The 19,264-nt window shown below is 43.8% G+C and overlaps 1 protein-coding gene across 5 annotated transcripts; it reads left to right on the forward strand.

The window, feature by feature from the left end:
- The first annotated feature begins 88 nt into the window (after window positions 1-88).
- Window positions 89-18,756, forward strand: EXD2 (exonuclease 3'-5' domain containing 2). Of its 5 annotated transcripts, XM_083836808.1 has the most exons (10): window positions 89-206; window positions 6,792-6,884; window positions 7,747-8,142; window positions 9,017-9,273; window positions 10,330-10,456; window positions 11,075-11,397; window positions 13,404-13,510; window positions 13,718-13,853; window positions 14,509-14,865; window positions 16,011-18,756. In XM_083836808.1, exons 3-10 carry the CDS (start codon window positions 7,804-7,806, stop codon window positions 16,225-16,227), a joined length of 1,863 nt encoding a protein of 620 aa, XP_083692934.1. In that variant the 5' UTR covers window positions 89-206; window positions 6,792-6,884; window positions 7,747-7,803; the 3' UTR covers window positions 16,228-18,756. The 5 variants fall into 5 exon arrangements, with proteins under 5 accessions (XP_083692934.1, XP_083692933.1, XP_083692932.1 ...); XM_083836807.1 differs by lacking the exons at window positions 89-206; window positions 6,792-6,884 and adding an exon at window positions 6,936-7,508; XM_083836806.1 differs by lacking the exons at window positions 89-206; window positions 6,792-6,884 and having other exon boundaries at window positions 6,936-8,142.
- Window positions 18,757-19,264: the final 508 nt, after the last annotated feature.

The raw sequence follows: 19,264 nt of genomic DNA on the forward strand, positions 1-19,264 counted from the left end.
GTTGTACTTCACTGCGTCATGACACCCTCACCTCTGTGTTACTGAGGGGGGGAAAAAAAAACATTTTTTTTTTTCTTTCACAGGACTGCGTCTGCCATGTGTAATACCTGACACTGTGTGAGGACAACAGCAGTGCTGCTTGGAGTGTAACTGCTGTGAGGTGCGGCCCACAGTCCCGCTTTGCAATGTACGACCATGCACACGAGGTGAGTATTCCCAGACCTGTGGCTTGAAACTCCCAGGTCTGTATTTCCCCACAGGTGCAGGAGAACCAGAGCCAGTACCTATGGAAACTACAATTTTAGGAATGTGAGGAATTAGTCCGTTACTCCTGGCCTTCCTTGTGCAGAACTGCACCTGCTGAGAATTAGGTGTCCCCAGACAAACAAAACCCTTCCTGACATTAACTATGGTGTGGCAGCATCACTGGGTACTGCTAGACCACTGCCATGTTTCAGGGATGGCTTTTCAGCAGAAATTAAAATGATTTCAGTATAGGAAGTCAGTTGAGTGTTTTGGTAGTCTTCGCTAAGACTTACAGAAAGAACGCAAAATCCTATAAACCATACTTTTTAGTTGACAATGTTATAGCCTTACTTCTAATAAAATAACAAACTGTCTTAGTGGAATTTTAAAAAATCAGTGAACATTTCTCATATTTCAGCTTTTTACACGTTTCCATATGTGGTATCAATAGGTGTAAATACTGGAACTTAAAAGATAATTAAAGGTACAATAATAATTTGAGAGAAATATCCAGACACAGTCCACTAACAGTTTTCTGTTGGAATGATAATTAACAATGTTAACACTAAAGCAAAAGCCAGGAACACTTAGTCTTTCCTGCATCTGAGCTGTACAAAGATTTTGCTCTAGTTAGAGCTGTCGATAGCCAGCTTTTGCAATGTAACGTGTCTAGCAAGCCTTGGTATAGACAGGCAAAGGCCCTGTCAGTTATGATTTGTGTTTATTACCTTAGCTTCAGAAACAGGTAAATTGTACTGGTATAAATCGTACTTTATAGCTCTTTGGCTTGCATGCTAAAAGATTCTATGGCATTGTGATTACATCAGAAATTGACGCTCACTTTTAAATTCCCAGCATAGATTAGCGATATTATATTTTTCTACCTATAGATTTCAAACTGACTCTATCAGTTTGTACTCTGTTCTCTCCCTTATAGTCTTCATACAGCTTGCATCCCTACAAGATCCAAGAGCCTTCCAGAAATACATTACGTAATGTGACTGTCACTTCTGTCACATGTGGTTCATTTTTTCTCCTTTCCTAAAGTATTGCTTAGGTTGGATATTTTTGTTTTTATACTGAAACAAATAGGTGTAGGAATGTTTTCTTTGAAATGTGACATAATAAAATCGCTGAAGCTCTTTCTCCATGTGCTGGATCCAGTCTCTAGGAAAGATGTGTACTTACATGAACAAATATAAATAAACAATTTTTTTTCCTAAAACCGCGGTGCTAGGATTTTCAAGAAAGGCTTAACTGATATATTTTCTTTTTTAAATCACATTTGTCAGCAGTCAGAAAGAAGATGTCATGTTGTCAGAACTCGAGAGAAAAATAATAGCAGACTGCCAAGCTTTTCTGTGAAATGCAATGTTCTTTCCCATATCCATATAGGTTAAAAATGTACTGGTAAGCATTTTTTGCTCTCCAACTCCTTTGTTTGAATTAATTTTGAAAATATTTAACACCTAAGAAATTCATCGTGACCTGTACTGCTAACATTTTCCTCTGAAAATAACATGTTGCTGCGTTAATGCCTGAATGCTGTAGTCTCATCAGAACACATACAACGATAGGTCTGAGTCATGCTGGAGTAGCACCAATGAAGCATCTTTTTCTAGCTTCATAGGAAACTTCTGCAGCTTGGAGTGGAATTAAGCCTGGACAGTACCTAGTCAAACCAATTCAACTTCTAAAATTCCTATTTTGTGGGACATGTTAGCGCAAAGGGTGCTGTGCTGCAGCTGTTTGAGCATCATGGGCCAAGCTGGCCTGAGTCTGGCTAGACTGTAGACTGGGCAGGGTACCTCAAGGTCTGTTTGTACCCACTGCTTGAGCAGCTTAATTCTGTAACATGTTACAGTCTCCTGCATGCCTCAAAAGCAGCGTGAAACAAAGCACAAAAATGTTTTGACTAATTTTAACAAGTAGACAATAGAAAGGGAGGATTCAACTGAAAAGGAAAGGGGAGATAATGAACAGGGAGATGGCTTTCTGTGGAGGAAAATGCAGATAAGTAAATAATGTTTGTTGCAATACAGAACAAGGAACTATCAGAATGCTTCAAACAGAGAAGTGATGTGGTCAGAGTAATGATCTACATAAACAGCCTTGGGTTGTGGTTTCAGGGTTGCTAATTCTAAGCCTGTATGCAACCAGATATCCCACTGCTACTAAAATAATCTGGATCAGGTATGGCCATGCTGTCACATTGCTTTCACATCAGCTTGTGCCCATGCTACAGAGTTTTTGTTCTCCCTCTGGAAGGGCTGACAATACCTGATCTGTTTTTAATGTCTGCTTGTACAAAATTATCCCATCAACATTTTGTTCTGACCAAATTTGAATTGGCAGAATGAGTTAAAATTGCATTAGTGGTTTCCATCTGATGGTTGTGGCACACTTGATCGTTAAAAGGAGGACTACAGTCAGCTTTCCTGTATTGTCAGTTCATGGTATTCACAGCAGTTAAAGGCTGCGGGGTTATGAGTCGCATTGGTCAGTGCTGGAGGGAAAGGTGTTGGGGCAGTCTAGGTATGGAAGCAAAAGACCTAAACAAGGGATCCAAGAATGGATCAAAGGACTTTGTCTAAAAGATGCCTCATAGCAGAAGTCTAAATTTAGACATACCCTGGGCACTTGTGTCTACAGAGAGGTCTCAGTCAGAACTGATACTTGACGTGGAAGCTTGAGCGGCAGGTAGACCAGTGATGTTATCCATAGGTATGCACAAAGAAGATGAGAGGACTTGTAGGTAAGAGAAAGAGCCATGTTCTAGCTTTGCTGAGCTTTAGCTTCCTGCTAGTCATCCACAGAAAAGAGAAGGCTATGATTTGAGTTTGGATAGAGGAAGATAGCTCTGGGGAAAGGAGCAGATCTGTAAATCATCAGCACAGAGATGGTAGTTGTGTTTGTATTTCAGATGAGATAACTGAGAGATAACGTGGGAGGATAAAAGCAGAAGACCAAGGATACAGCTCTGTGACACAGCATGAGGAGAATCTGCCAAAGAACACTTGGAAGAAAGGCCTAAATAGTAAAAGGAGGAGATTTTAAGTGAAGCATGGTTGATTGTGTCAAGTCAAAGACAATGAGGTTTAAATACATTTTTCTGAGCACTGTTGAGCCTTTGAATGGCTTGGGTTGATCCAAAGTGGAAATAGAAAAGAGATTTGGACACCGATACTCAAATATCTATGGGGTTAGTCTACAGGTGCAACAGAGACAAGGCAGCCATTAGAGAAGGAGGTGGGTCTGGGTCAAGGCTTTTATTTATTTATAACACACTTGATTTTTTGAGAAATAGAAGGAAAAGGAGGGTGAGCCAAGAAGATGATGTCATACTTCAGCCATATCTTTTTTTTTTCCTTAATAACTCCTCTTGTGTAGTTTATTCTCTCTAGTGGAAATTAGGTGGCTTCTGGGCTTTTCTCCTTTTGCTTACTCATTTCAGACCAGAAAGGTGGGGAGAACAAGCACTGTTCTCTCAAACGTCACCCCTTGAGGCTGTTCAGCTAAAGATGTAGCTTGAACATCCAGCTGAGCTGATCTAATGACTTGTAGCTGCTGAAAGGAGGCTTTATTCTTCTTGGCTATGCATTCCGTCCCTTTCTTTGTACTGATGCTGCTGCTCATTGGGTCTGTTTGTCTGTCATTTTACTGATTTCATTTGGCTCATGGAGGTGTCCCAATGGATGCCCAAATTGGCACAGGCCAGTCAGGAGGGTGCAGCTGGGAGCAGCGTTTTGGGAGATAGGGGATGTCACCTTCTAAGCAACTATGAACTGTGGGGCCAACTTACTGTGTCTTCTGGAGTTCAGCCACTGAGGTAAGTTAAGCAGCCCTTCAAGAAACAAAATTGTGAAATTCCTCTCTATTCCTACATATGCAATGAAAGAGTTGGCAATTAATGGAGAAATATGTTGGTGATGATTAATGGCAATACAGCTCATCCTCATGGGATCAGTCTGGCAGCTCACACCTCTGAGAGCTGTTGTTTCAGATTCTTTGCAAAACCTGCAAACTCTGGCAGATCCCTTCGCTGAGGGAGTTGCAGCTGATTCATCTTTTGGCTTAGGATGTAGTTTCACTGAGATCTGGCTCTGTGGTGAGCCAGTCCAAGGAGTTAAACCAGGAGAAAACTCTATTTTTTGCTGTGTTAGCTTTCTGCTCACTAAATTCCTTGAATCAGACTGGCACCAATGTTTGCAGAAGTGAGGCAGTAGAAGGAAGGCTACAGGTAGAAGGGGGAAGCAGAATTGTGTTTTCAACAGGAGCTAAACCTTCCATCCACCTTGTTACAGTGTGAAACTCCACCTTTAGGATGTGGCTTCACAGTTGATTTCAAATTGATCTCATTATGACTTTTTGACAAAAGAAGTCCTCCTACTACCTCCCTGATACCAGCCCTGTTAAAAAAAAAAAAAAAATCCTGCTCCAAATGACTGGTTTGAAGATGTAGTCATGGGGTTACTAGCATTGACACAAGGAAGATAAATCACATTAGGAGTTGAAATGTGAGTTTGGCTTTCTTATGTAGCTTGGGATGGGGCCCCAAATGCAGTGTTATTAATGAGCTAGTGGGGGCTACACGCGGCTCTCTGCTCATTGTCTGCTCACAGCAATTTAGGTCTTGACTGGAGCCTCTTTCCTTTGATATTCCACTATCATTGATTTTCCTTTGAACACTGAGTCATTTACTCTAGTCTTCTCCCTGTTAAAGGATGAGCTAATGGGATTATAAAAATATTTTTTTCTGTGATCAGCAGAACAAGCGAAGCCTGGTTTCCTACGGACTTGTCCCGATGTGGCACTGCTGTGTGGATTCTCTGATGTATATTAAGCAGTGTCTGCACGTGCTTGCTATTTTATCAGTGGCAGTTTTATTAGGGTCTGTTTCGTTGACTCGGCTTTGCATTTCACAGAAGTCACCTTTGAAAGCTCTATCTCTTTGTACAAATTTAGATGGAATTGGGCAATGGCTCAAATATGCCTTTTTTTTGGCAAGGAAAGGGAGGAAGAAAGGGGACCCACAGGCAGAAACGCCAACAGACAGTGTAATTGCATAAGCCTTCTTTCCTTAGGAAATCAGGATAAAAATGAGTCTTTTGACATCGATCTCTGCAGAAATCTCAGATCAGGTTACAGAGAGACAAAGAAAAGTAAATCTTGCTGTTTACCATGTAAAGGCTTCAGTTACCTGCTGCAACAGATTTCTCATAAGTAAGGCTAAGCCAGCAGTTGGTGTTTACTCACTTGGTTACCTTCTCATCTTCGGCAATGTCCCCGTCAGGCTTTGGGAACTTTTTTTTTTTTTTTTTTTTGCCAGAGTGCACTCATGCATCAGTTGCTTTCATTTATTTTTAATTTAACCTTTACACTTGAATAAATGGGTATGTAGGTAGTAAGACAAGCTGTTAAAGAGGCTTGTGGTTTACAGGACTCTGATGTCAGTGATAGCATGAAAAACAAAGGCTTTAGATGCAGCCAAGGATACAATCCTGTTATTATTGAAAAGCAAGGCTTGGGCATTACATTATATCATATTTTCTCTGTACTGTGTAATAAGTGCTGGGATATTTTATTTTTCCTCTCTACACAAAACTCCTATTACCTTAGAAACTGAAATAAACACTTTGTAAAAGGAAAGACTGGCCTATTTCGGGTTTCTGGGTGGATGTCAGTTTATTACAAATGGATCAAGCTATGAATAAACTTTGCAGATTTGTTCACATTTGGTCACTATTTGGAGCTCAAGTCTCTCACAGAGTTCTTAAAGATGTGCTACCTACACCCAGCAGGGTGGCTGGACCTTGAAGTGCAGACACAGAGGCTTCTCAGGACTTGGTTATGTGGTCTCTGAAATAAGTGTGTAGTGACCCCAGATATTATTATTTTTTTTCCTTTGGACTAGTTTACAGGTGGATCAGTTCCCTGAATCTATGCCCCTGTCATTAAGGAAATATTAGTGCTCGACCTAGGGACCAGGGAGCAAGCAGTCAGTCGGGTTTAACACAAATTGTGGTAATATCCAAGCAGTGCTCCAGGTCTGTACTTGGTTACAATGGCCATGTAACACAAAGCATTGTACGGTTTGGGGGAGGCAGGGGAACGAAGTGAGGGTAGGAGGGACGGAGAGCATCTCCATCTGGCTATGGGAACTCTCAGTTAGGGCCAGGCCACCCCAGCTTTTTCTCCTGTGCATACCCTGCGTTGTGTGATGAGCTTCAGAGCAGGAGCCTCCTGCCCTGTGATGTGCGTTTCAGCTATCAGCTGGGTCTGGTGCATCGGATCACGGGATGGAAGGAGAAGCTGTGGCCCAGCTATGGCTGTGAGGACGAAGCACCTCTTCCTTGTGGAGGGGAGCGTACCAGGAACAAGATGTGTGTTGCTACAGCGTGCAAGATTGCACTGCTCTATAGAGCCCAGGGGATTAATATCAAAGTGGATAATAATTTCTTTGGTGCAGAGCAAGATTGAGGGTCTTTGCAGAAAAAAAGAATTATACAGAAGCTGTTACTAAAGCATTTGTATGTTCAAAACAGACCATTCAATGGAAAACAAACTTTTCCCGACTTGATCCCATCGCCTGTGAGATCTGACATCTCGCTGCCCTGGGCTTAGCCCGGCTCCTTATGGTAAGCAGCTGTTGAAGCTGTAGGGGATGGGTCATCTTATTGAAATCCCGCTCCTCTTGGCATCTGCCCTGGTGACTGCCCTGGGCTGTGCTGCTGCGCCCAGCGGGCGATCCGTCTGGTAAATGCCAGCTCTCCTGGGGAGACCTTCCTCCCCTCTGCGACAATTACGCTACAAGGGGCGAAGTTAAAACCAAACCCAAGTTTGACACGAGTTGTCAAAGCAACTTAAAGCACTATTCCCCGTGGGTTGGTGCCTCCTTTAGGCAGGTGCAAGCGGCTGGGCTTCAGCAGCACAAACACGGAGAAGTGAGGGAACCGCCGAGGAACCTGAAGGAGCCGGGTGCTGCTCGGCTGCCTTTGGGCTCCCGAGGGATGGGGGCTGGAGCCTCGCCGCTTTTCGAGGCTGTCCCTGGCTGCCCGCAGCAGCTCCGCCGTGTGAAGGCTCCCGGCTGTCCCCCAGCCCCTCGCACATCCATTTTGGAGGCGGCAGCGCCCGGTACCGGGGCCGGAGGCCGGCCCGCCGCCCGCCCCGCCTCAGCGGCCGTACAAGATGGCGGCGCCCAGGGGCCGCCGGCTCCTCCGGGGAAGAGGAGGCGCCCGCCGCCCGGTGCCGCACACGCACAGGTAGCGGCCGGGACACCCGGCGGGGCCCGGGAGGGCGGCCGGGGGCTGCCCGCATCCCGGGGACCCGGTAGCGGGGGCCCGTGAGACCGAGGCCTGGCGCCTCCCGCGGCGGCCGCGCTCGGGCCTCTCGCCGGGGCCGGCCCCGAGCGATCCCAAAGCGGCCCGGGGGGGCTGCGCCTCCGGCTGCGGGGCTGCTGGAGTTGTCGCGAATTCCCCCCTCTCTGCTTTTTCTTTGCAGGCCGTGATAAAACCCCGCAGTGCCGCTCCGAGTGGGTGAGGGGAAGGGGGATGAAAGATGCCCAAGCAGACAGCGGTGACAGTTGCTCTGGCGACCCTGCTGGGTGTTGCGGTGGGGGGCCTGGTGCTGTGGAAGGCAGCCCAGCGCCGGAAAGGGAGAGCGCGCCGCGGGGATCAGCGAGAGGAGGCGCTGAAAAAGTCGGGAGATGAGACGCCGGTTAAGGCAGAGGATAAGGAGGTGCTTTCCGTCTTCACATCTCCCACCTTCTCCCGGGCAGAGAGGAGCCTTGGTGCAGACATAGTGATAGTCTCAGAGCAGGAGGAATGGGATCGGGTCGAGCCTCTGCTGAAGAAGGAGCTGGAGAAGTGGCCGGTGCTTGGAATTGATTGTGAGTGGGTGAGTGATCACAAGTGCCTCTGCTTTAGGTTGCAAATTGCAACAGGAGATCATCTAGGGAGGAGCTATTCCTCTGCTTGAATGGATATCACTCGGCTGACTACTGAAACCGTGATTATCTATCATGATAACACTGAATTATCCACTAATTTTGATTGTTCTCACGTTTAAGTCTGCTGGCTGTAAGTTTTTAGTTCACTAGTTGTATTTGTTCGCTGAACTTCTGTGATAAGTCTAGTTCTAAACATGCAGCGATAATTGTATAGTTAAATAGCACTGTATGTTTTATATATCTCTTTACATGTGGTTTACCAGAAGTAGTTTGGATTTACAGTATTTTAAGTACATCCATGTACCAAAGAAAGAGTTTCTTAAAATTAATAAACCAGAAGAGGAGGGTAATGCTGATAAGAAGATAGAACTCTGTGGGCATACCAGAAAGCAGTATTCATCTGCTGCTTGTATGTTTGCCTATGTGAGCTCTTGGAACAGACTTTGAGTCATTTATAAAGCTCGTCTTCGCCATCATTTTGGCTGGAAGTTTATTCACCCCACATTCATTAGTACAAGCCACAGTTAAGCAGTGTGCCATAAACACTTATGTAGTGCTGACGTGGATTAAGGAATGTGTCTGCTTTCTTCTGACAGCCCAGCTGTGAGGGGCAAGGGTGAAAGGGGGGAAATTTCTCTTGCAGGGTTGTGGCAAGAAGTAATCGTGGGACAATAATACTGTGAAACAAATCACATAATTTGCAGGAAAAGCTTTCAATTGCATAGTCTGATAAGTATTTCCTGTCTTTGGTGGCCTGTTTTACAATTTGGTCCAGCTGCAGCACTGCAAGTAACCCAACTGTGATTTTTACCTTTATTTCAGGTATCTGTGGAGGGAAAGGCGAATCCTGTATCCCTTCTACAAATGGCTTCTTCCAGTGGCTTCTGTGTTCTCATCCGGTTGCCCAGGCTCGTTGCCAGTGGACAGACTATCCCAAAGACCCTGTTGGACATCATGGCAGATAGCACTGTATTGAAAGTAGGGGTAGGATGTTGGGAAGATGCTTGCAAGTTGCTTCAGGACTATGGTCTTCCAGTCAAAGGGAGCGTGGATCTCCGGTATTTAGCCATGAGACAGCGGTAAGTGTCTGAAGACAGAGGCAGCTCTGTTTCTAGTACACCATTTGAGTTTGAAATATTAAAAAGTAATTTGTGTGTGCTGGATGATGCCAGGCAGGTAGGACTGGAGTTCTCAGGATGGGGCACTTTCTTTAGAGCATGGGCACTGATAGCAGCAGCCCAAGAACGCATCAGGCTTGTATTCTGTGGCCTTAAAGGAAATGAAATCACGAATGTTAATTGTGTCAGTTTGTCTTCTCATGTAATACCCGTAAGGGCTTTTTTGAGTATCTTGCTTTGTCTTGTAAGAAGTCCAGGCACAGTGATGCAACACAGCCAGAGAGCTCACGATGTAAACAGATGCTTGAATACACTGCTTGAAACTATGGGGTAAATGTGTGATTGGCACTTAAGTGGAACTGTTAAATTACAGGATTTCTTGAAAAATGGCTTAAAAAAAAAAAGCTCCAATTTACTGTTCTAATATCAGTGTTTCCTATTATAGGTTACAATTGTGATGCTATTTTATCATCCTCTGTTCTTCCTAAAATAAAATGTTTTACTTGGGAATGTTCTTCACATTCAGTATATGTGCATTGTTAGTGACGTGGGGCATGGATTTGATGACCTGATGGTGCCTTTTTAGCACTGAGGATGGATTCCTCTTGAGTCATTCCTGGCTCTCATGCCCCTCAGAAAATGTCTCCAGGCCTGTTTATTAAGTGGCTGATGAATCCCTGGGACAGACAGTCCATCACTCTATGACAGACCTTTTTATTTCAGAAGCAGGTAGTTCAGAGCCAAATACTTCAGCCTTAGACTCTACCACCTCCCAGCCTTGCCTGTTTTGCATATTGCAGACACTAGGTAATTACCAAATCTAGGTCGGACATTTTAGTGGAGAGGAGGGAGAGGGCCTGTAAAGCTGACAAGCAGCTGTATGCTGCTTGAGTGGGAGTCATGCATCAAGTGCGTTGTGTTCTGGCAGAACCAGGTTGTGTGAGGCCATCTGAATTTGCATTAGTGTTTAGTTTCATTTTTAATGTGCCTGTTTTGCTTTCTTTGTTAAAACTGAAGGAAGGATCTACTTCACAACTGCCTTAGCCTTAAGTCTTTAGCTGAAAAAGTCCTGAACTGCCCGCTTGACAAGTCTCCTCATATGCGTTGCAGCAACTGGGAGGCAGAAGAACTGACACAACATCAGGTGTGTCTTCCACTTCATCTTTGTGTTTTGGGAGGAAAAGCAAACTTCTTATTAAAGGAGAGACCTTGTAACAGGGAGATCTTGTTCTTCTTTGAGTTCTGTGTTTCAATAGCTTCTGTGTGACTATGATCCCAAGTCAATTTCAGACTCCGTGCCTGAGTTTCCCTCCTTTTCCATGAAGACAATTTTCTGTCATTCTCTCTGGATTCTTGACCCTTGTTTTCCTTTAATCCTGGAAGATCGATAAGGCCGGATCCCTTGAACGAGTGGTTTGTGCTCCCAAAGCCTCACTCTTTTATTTTCTTTCCTCCAATTTATAGCAGTCAGTGCAATATCAGATAAAGACCCTGGAAACCTCGTTCACCATCTTTAGACTATTATGGTTTCCCTAATTGCTTCTGCTCTTTACAGTCACGCTGCAGATGTCTACAAAATCAGTGACCAGTAGAGGGAGTGACAGGATAAATAATCACATTGAATGCTAGTAGGCATTGTGCCAAAAGGGAACAAGGGAAAATAAATCCAGCTTCTGTTTGTACTGAATCTAGTGTTAAAGACCGATGGTGTTTGGGAGTGTTTGCTGTTTGCGGGTATCTCAATGTCTGTGCTTTTCTGCAGGTTCTCTATGCTGCTAGGGATGCCCAGATCTCAGTGGCTCTGTTCCTCCATTTGCTGGGCTTTGCCTGCCTCCCTGCTATATCTGAAGGTGAAAACTCTGTTGCTGCTTGGGAAAAAGTACTGAGTAAATGCCAGGGCTTGGTGGATATCCCATTTAGAGGAAGGAGGAGTGGCAGCACTGGAGAGAAGAGTGGAGAGGCACGCTCCCCTCAGAAAATAAAGAATCGGAAATCTTCGGTGAATGTCCAGTCCTCTGGCAGTCAGCAAGTGAGAGATCCTCGGAGGCAGAAGAGAAAGCCTCTGGGTGTGGGATATTCTGCAAGGTAAGTTTGTGAGCAAATTTTACTCCTTGCAACACAGGTTTAAAAAAAAAAAAAAAGAATGACACTTCCTCCTCTAGTTATTAAACAAAGTGGACAATGAGAGCTACGAAGGGGCACAGCACCAAACAGTCACGAGAGCCAAATCCTATTTCTGCTTTCCCAGTTTCCCTCCATTGAAAGTGGCAGGGGAACTCAGATCTGTACTAGGCCATGAGTAGATTGAGGGGATGTCTTCAGTTTTTACCTTCCCTTATAATATGGAGGCCTTAGCTCAAGAGCAGAGTCCCAGCAGGAGGCAGTTGACTGTCTGGGTGGCATTTCCAAACGTCTGAGTCCTGTCTCCTCCAGGGAAAAGGGGGCAACTGCATAGAGATTGTCCTGTGAGCAGGATCTGCCTCGTAAGCTGGTGTTCGTGCTGTGCTGCTCCAGATCACTGGGGTCACAGAGATGTCAAGGGACTGCAGACCTTTCAGCAGACCTGAAAGCTGCCTCTACTGGGGGTGAGAGGGATTATGTGAGGTGCCAGGGAGCGCAGGGAGGACCATCTGTAGCAGCATCAAAGCACTCTGTACACCAGGGAGGGAGGAGGGAATGGTTCTACTTTGTCCTGGGACAAATGCTAAATTATTATGGCCTTTTGCTACTGTGAGTTCAGTTGTTTTTAAATAAAACAAGTAGGAGTGATCTCTTTAAGCTCAGCGTAGTGGGAAACACAGAGAACTAGTATATTTGTTTATGTTTGGGTGCACTCTAATAAAATTAATCACATAGATGTAGGAACTTAAACACCCTCTTGCCCCACCTTTACCTTTATTTGGGAAGAAAAACATTCATTTTGGTATTTGTTTTCTCCTTTTTTTTGGCAGTGGAGTCATTGTATTGTAGTCAATAACTTTGATTTCATTAGCAGTCATTAACAATATCGTGTTGTATGCGGTAAGTCCCTTCAGATATATATATATTTTTAATTTGGAGCTTGTGTCGTACAAAACAGAAGGACTATACTTTATGGGAGGATTAAAATTTAAACACAATTGAATTCCAAACTAACCTGATATCTCCCTATGGCTGCTTGGTTATTTATTTATTGTTTTTAACCATGCTTGATTTCATGAGAGGTCTGTAGATCCACTGTTTTTTGCAGTATCTCCAGCGGTCTGGTTCTGGTAAGACTGGGTGTGATTTCAGAAGTCTTTTTCTATTCTTCCTTTCTGTGAGCATGTTCAATTTGAATGTTTATTAATTTAGAGTTGAGAGGTACTCATATTATGATGGTGACTGGGCTGAACTGCTAGTGCTTGGTGGAAAGAGACCTCCTGTATCTTTACCTTTTTTTTTTTTTGTTCCTACCCTCCACCCCCAGCGACGTCAGGAGAAATCCTTTTGCTAGATTACATTGCCTATGAATCAGACTTTTGAGCTGGTAGAACTCTGCTCAGTGAGTTGAACAAATACTGAGTGAATTTCCAGTACTCCAAGGGTTGTTTTTTTTCCTAATGTTGCTCTTGGATAAATAATTACTGTTCACACAAAGTTTTAGAAAAGTCATCTTAATAAATCATTACAATATGGGTTTAGGTAGCTGATCCTTGAAATGGCCTTGTCTATAGGCTGATAACACTCCTACAGCTTGCTTGGAGCTCATCTTCATTCTTGACTTCAATTTTTATTTTTTTTTCTAATGTAGATTTTTTTTTTTGAAAACCATTGTCATTGGTGGTATCTCTTGAAAACTGGGATTCAGAGTTAGCGCTTCTATTGGCATCAGGAGAGCAAAGATACCTTACAGTCAATTCGTGAACCTCAGATACATTTTTAGATGTTCTACTTCCCCTAGCAGCAGCCTGTGCAGCACTCAGCAGCCTAAACCATGTCTTTAGGGGCTCCTCTCCCTCCTGTGACTTGGATGAGGCTGCAGGAGTTGCAGTGTGGAACACATCACCATAGAGAGCTCTGTTCTTCTGGCATGTTGTTATAGGTTTTGCAATGTTATCCTTGTTTCATAGAAAATCTCCACTGTATGACAACTGCTTCCTGCATGCACCAGACGGACAGCCCCTGTGCACCTGTGATCGCAAGAAGGCTCAGTGGTATCTGGACAAGGGGATCGGAGGTGAGCACACTAACTTCCCTGTTGATACTTAAAACACAGCGTTTTTTTCATGTTTCTTAGATAACTGGACATGAATTCTTGGTATCCTTTATTACTGAAAATGCTGTTGTGGATTCGTTAGGACGTCTCCCTTGTTTTAGCATCATTATCCTAGCTCTCAAATACAACGTTGTCTTGAATATTCTCTGCTTGCCTTTGTTCTTTCAGACCTAGTTAGCACAGACCCGTTTGTTGTGAAGCTGCGGTTTGAGCCTTCAGGACGTCCCGAGTCTCAAGTCGATTATTATCTGACGGTCAAAGAGAACCTGTGTGTTGTATGTGGCAAACGGGAGTCCTACATCCGGTGAGTTGCTTAGTGGGGTAAGAAGAAGTTGCATCTAATTTAAAAACAAACAAACAAAAAGACTGAAGCCTGCATCTAGTTCAGCGTCCAGAAGCATGATTAGTGGGTTGAAATGTGTTTGTTCACATCCTAGAAGGTCTGTCACTGTTTGAATGCTCTGTGGTCACGTGTATCTGGGTAAGTTTAACGCCGAGCAGGCTTTCCTCTTAGAGAGGGTGGAGGAATTGGTCCTTGGATAGAGCGTGTGTGTTGCAGTTTGAATTACAGGGGGCAGTAGTAGCAAACACATGCTGTTCTGATGGCATTATCTTCTGAAAATAAATATGCTATTCCTTCCAGTACTTAATCCTGATATTTTTGGAAGGCTTAAGTGAGCCTGAACTTTATGAAGAGACAAAGGGTGAGATTGTTGTCTTTGCTGCTGTTTCGTTGGCAGGTGTGCTTCTTAAAAACGAGAAATGTAGAAAACCTGTAGAGGGAAGTACAAACAAGGGATTTCTGAAACTTTTATGGTGCATTGAGAATCCTGGCACTGGTGATCTTTGTTTTCCTGCACTTTTATTATTAGTTGTACTTTTGTGGGCCAGGAAGAGGAGAAATCAGCGAGTAGCAGCTCCAGGCAAATGTAATGAGCTGGCTGACTTGTCTTCCCCAGGAAGAACATTGTTCCTCACGAATACCGAAGACACTTCCCCATCCAGATGAAGGACCACAACTCCCATGACGTGCTCCTACTCTGCACGTCCTGCCACGCCGTCTCCAATTACTACGACAACCACCTCAAGCAGCAGCTGGCCGAGGAGTTCGGTGCCCCCATTGGCTCTGAGGAGGGCGTGCGTATGCTGGAGGACCCTCTGCGCAGGCAGGTGCGCTCAGGGGCCCGAGCTCTGCTGAATGCAGACAGCCTGCCTGATCCCCGAAGGGCAGAACTTCTGCAAGGCATCAAGGACTTCTTTAACACAGAAGCAGTGACCCCAGAGATGCTCCAGGAAGCAGCTGGTCTGGAAACCAGGTATAACAAGCCCAGCAGTAGATGTAGCATTTTAGTTGTTTATGTGAGCACGTAAATTCAACAAAAGGGTATCTATACACAGAAGCTTGCGTAAATATTTATGGAGCAAAATAAAATTAAAATCCAGCAGCATTTGCAGAGCTGAGGATCACACATACTGACTTTTTACGACTAAGCTTTCAAATGAAGACAAGATAAGACCTATTGCTGGATTCCTTGGGATATGATTGTACCTTCCATAAAATCATGGTGTCAAGTTAAGGAATTTCTGAATTTGAGACTAGTAGAAGTTGATCTGCACAGGCAAAAAGAGCCCCTAAAACCACAACTTTATCACTTGTATAAGCCTGCAGAGTCTGGATTTATGGTATTCATACACTTAACTAGAAAGCAAAGAGAGAAAGAAGGTAATTGTGCTGTATCCTGAGGCTCTAAGCAGACAGGCACACCCTGGATTTCTTATTGTGCACTTGTTTACTCTTTTCCCCTCATGCTGGTAGTGGTCTGTGGGCTGCAGCACTTGTGTTTTCCTCTTTTCATTTCTTTTCCAGCAATCTCCTTCTGTTCTTGCTCATCCCTCTTCTCCTTTACTATTTGCTGCTTCCTTTTGAAGGACAGACAGATCACGGAGGGAGACTGAAAGACAATCATACTAGAAGTCTCCTGTCTTTAAGCCTCCCCAAATACCTGTTCTTAACTAGTATCTGATCTTCGTCTGCATGAAGACAGTATTTTCTCCTTGTTAAACTCATTGGTGCTTGTCATGTGCCTATGTAACATCCCAGTACCTATCCAGGCAGGGAATCCAACGGCAGGATCAGGGCTCTGGAATATCGTGTGGTTCTTGCCCTGAGAAATCTGCAGTCTGTCTCCTGAGGAGCTTTATATAGTATTGCTATAAAAGAATAACAATTCATTTCAAAGAAGCCAGCTTTCCGGCATAGCTGTGTTCCAGAAAGCAGTCTGGCATTGAAGCAAGGCTTAGAAGTTTCTCTCCTGGCTCCCCTCCTGGTTAGCTTACACCATGTGGCTGTAATTAAACCACACAGCTGAAATCATCTTCAGTGTCTTGCTGTTTCCTGCAGACAGGTCTGGAGTCTGACAGTGACCTTGTGTGAAAATAAACTCTGCTTTTGTCCTGGCAGGATCTGCAACGAGAGCTACATGCCACACGGACTGAAGGTGGTGCAGTGTTTTGCTAAAGGAGGCCTGCGCTCCCTGATGCAGTTGGAGAGACGCTGGCGGCAGCACTTCTTGGACAGCATGCAGCCCAGATACCTCCCAGAGCAGTGGTCAGTGGACCATAACCACACTAAGCTGATCCGAAAGTATGGGGAGGATCTTCAGATCGAGCTGTCGTGAGAGTCACTTCCTGGACTCTAGATAGGATCTAATGGACATACGTAACTGAAGGTGGAAGGGCTGTTTTTATTTCTGTTTCTCCACTAACACCTGAGCCTGGGTTTGTGAACAGGCAGCAGTGGGTCTGCCAGATTTGGCATTTATAAGGAGTTAAATCCGTTGACTTGAATTTTATCAGGTGGTTTGGAATTTTTAATCCTAGACTCACTGATTAGTTCAGTGCAAGAGCGATACGCCAAGGGAATTATCCTTCTCTAGTTGACTATTGGGAGTTATTTTCTACCCCCGGGATGCCTGGTGCCTCCAGGCCATCTCTTTTAACACAGAGCACAATATGTACGTGTTTCCAGGTTTTCTGAGAGATGTATATGTGCACCTTGGCTGCACCTCAAGAATCTCCTGATAAAAATCTTTCTTTGCTTTCAGTGCAGTTGTACTCACATGAGTTCTTCTCAGAGAAGAGTACCCACTAGAGAGAGATTCCTTGTTTGGAAATAGCAAAGAAACCTTACCTTTATTATTTTATTTTTTTTTTCAGATTCTGAGCTGTATCAGCATTCCAGATAGGCCTCACTGTCCTGGTGCTTGAGGAAAAGTAGTACTGTTAGGCAGTGTGGAAGCGCCCATGTCAAGTTTTTTAAACAGCTTCCAGCAGCGCAGAGTCTATTTAAAAAAATATATATAATAATTATAATTTACCAATTCTACTTGTTTATCCTGAGTAGCTCTCAGCAGGTACCTTTTCACATCAGAGTGAAATGCGGCCAGGTGTCTTAAAAGGGATGAGAAGAAACAAATTTTTATTAAAAACCAGCATCTTTTAAGTGGTCAGATCATGTGTGGCAGGAAACTGGAAAATCTGGTGTTCTGTTCCTGGATTTGACTTGTGTGGTGGTGAGCAGGTCATACTCTCTCCATGCCTGTCTCTAAAATGGGACTAATAATACTTACCTATCTCACAAGGGTGTTGTGAGGATTAATTAAGATTTTTGTAAAATGCTTTAAAAACATGAGCCAGTGTGTGCTAATTATTATTGTTGTTTTTAAAATTGTGCTGCCGTCTTGACTTTTCATAAATATACGTGTTTTTTGCCTGGTGTTAGACCCTAGTTAAAATACAACTTTTAAAAAGTACATACCCATTTTTGTGAAATCACTTCTGATGATTTTGATTGCATGAGATGATTGTGCTTCTCCTGAATGAAACTATGCTCAACTTCTATAAGCCTCTGTAGAGAAGTTTCGGTGAGACTCTTACCATGCTTCACACTGCTGTGTATAGCACAGTTGACCCATATTTCGTAATAACCTTTGGGCAGAATGCTATTGGGCTTGCTGTGATTGTGGTGGAAAGTCTCCTCTATCAGATGATTTGAGAAATTTCACAGGCCACAGGTGAAAAACACATTTGTAGCAGAGCCTGTTTGAGATGCGTAGGAGCCACGGAGAAATTGGATGTTAATGTCATCCCAGAGGAGCTGCAGAAGCAGTCCAGGCAAAAGGAATCAAAGGTTTGTGATAAATAGTACTTATCACAGAGCCACAAACAAGACCATTTTCATTATAAGGGCAATTTTATGTCTTTCTTGCACCATTGACAGGTCTTGACAAAAACTGATGAAGCCAATGTGTTCTGTCACTGTGCTCGTTCACACAGCTGATTGTAATCTCAGCAAGACCCTCCTGTCTACAGCAGGAGCTTGGATGTAACTACTTCTTGCCAAAGCGTTTTGAGGTAGTGCTGTCTCCCGTCTTTACTGATATCAGGTCAGTGTGGTGAGAGCTCTTTGCATGGTTCTGAAAACCCTTTTCAGCCATCAGGAGTGCAAACTGCCCCTCTCACTTCTTTGTTCTGTTTCTCTCCCTTTGTTCTGATGCATGAACTCCTGATAAAGCTGTGGTTGTTTACAGGAACCTATCTGTAGGTGCCAACAGGGCCGTTGCCTTTTCTGTTTACTGAGAAAAGAAAGTGATGTTGAGAAAGGAATTAGACTAAGGGTCCTCTAAACTTAAGGAGTTTGTGGTATCACTAAACAACTTTCTTTTTTTTCAAATCACTTGTTTAGAAATAGGAGTTTGCAATGAAAACTTTCTTCGTAAATATTTTCTTAGCATATATTCTTCATTGTTGTTTGTAAGATAGTCTTAACTTGCATGATTTTAAGTCAACCTTGAAAGAGGGGGAAAATGGTATATTTATTGTGTAGAAATGGATTATTTTTATATGATGGTGATTTAAAATGTTTTTGCCTTTTAATAGAATATGCTTGCTTTTTCTGTTCAGTAGGTCTTGCATATGGTTATCAGGAACACTTGCTGGTTTACAGGGTAGTAGCAGTTCTACTGGGAGGGTCAGAATGTACTGATTACTTAAATTATTATCAGAATGCACCGCTTCCTCCTTGTAGAGTTGCTCGGGCTCTGGAATGTATGGTGATTAGAGGAAGAGCAAAACCAGCCTACAGATAAAACTTCTACATAGTCTTTATTGTTACATTCAGTAAAAATCTGCTCTTTTACCGAACTTAACCATCAGTCAAGCTCTTTTTTTTTTCTTTTTTTGCATGCCTGCTTTTTCTCTTATTTCCCTGTGTCTCACCCTGTCCTTGTGAGTCCGTCATTCCTTAGGGTAACACCTGGACCTCATCATCTGGATTTCCTTTTCCAGTACCTTTCCCTGCTGATCTCCCAGGTACCAGGATACTGTACTTCTCAGCAACGCGGTAGCAAGTTTGCTCAGGAATACTTGAATTGTTGTTCTGAGGTGGATTTTGGGTACTGTCCTTGGCCTGACTATGTTGGTCAGTCACGTCAGCTGCAGATCTACCTTTTTTTAAATAAATCTTAGGTTTGGCTGAACCTGAGGACTCACCTAGGTTGCCCCTAGCATCTTACCTCTACTAGGACTCTCCTGCAATAAACAGTGCATCCGTCCTTTCAGTGGAGGGAGAGAATTTCTGTGCCTCTCTGTGGGCTGGCTTTCACAACATGGGATTTTTCTTTCAGTCGCTTGTCACTTCATGCTTGTGAGTTTGCC

The sequence above is a fragment of the Anser anser genome (genome assembly GCF_964211835.1).
Source record: "Anser anser genome assembly, chromosome: 5".
NCBI lineage: Eukaryota > Metazoa > Chordata > Aves > Anseriformes > Anatidae > Anser > Anser anser.

Excerpts from the sequence above, each read along its gene's own strand:
- EXD2 (XM_083836808.1), top strand. The coding sequence starts at position 7,804 with ATGCCCAAGCAGACAGCGGTGACAGTTGCTCTGGCGACCCTGCTGGGT. Across the intron at positions 10,457-11,074 it reads AAGAACTGACACAACATCAG|GTTCTCTATGCTGCTAGGGA; the intron begins GTGTGTCTTCCA and ends GCTTTTCTGCAG. Across the intron at positions 13,854-14,508 it reads AAACGGGAGTCCTACATCCG|GAAGAACATTGTTCCTCACG; the intron begins GTGAGTTGCTTA and ends TGTCTTCCCCAG.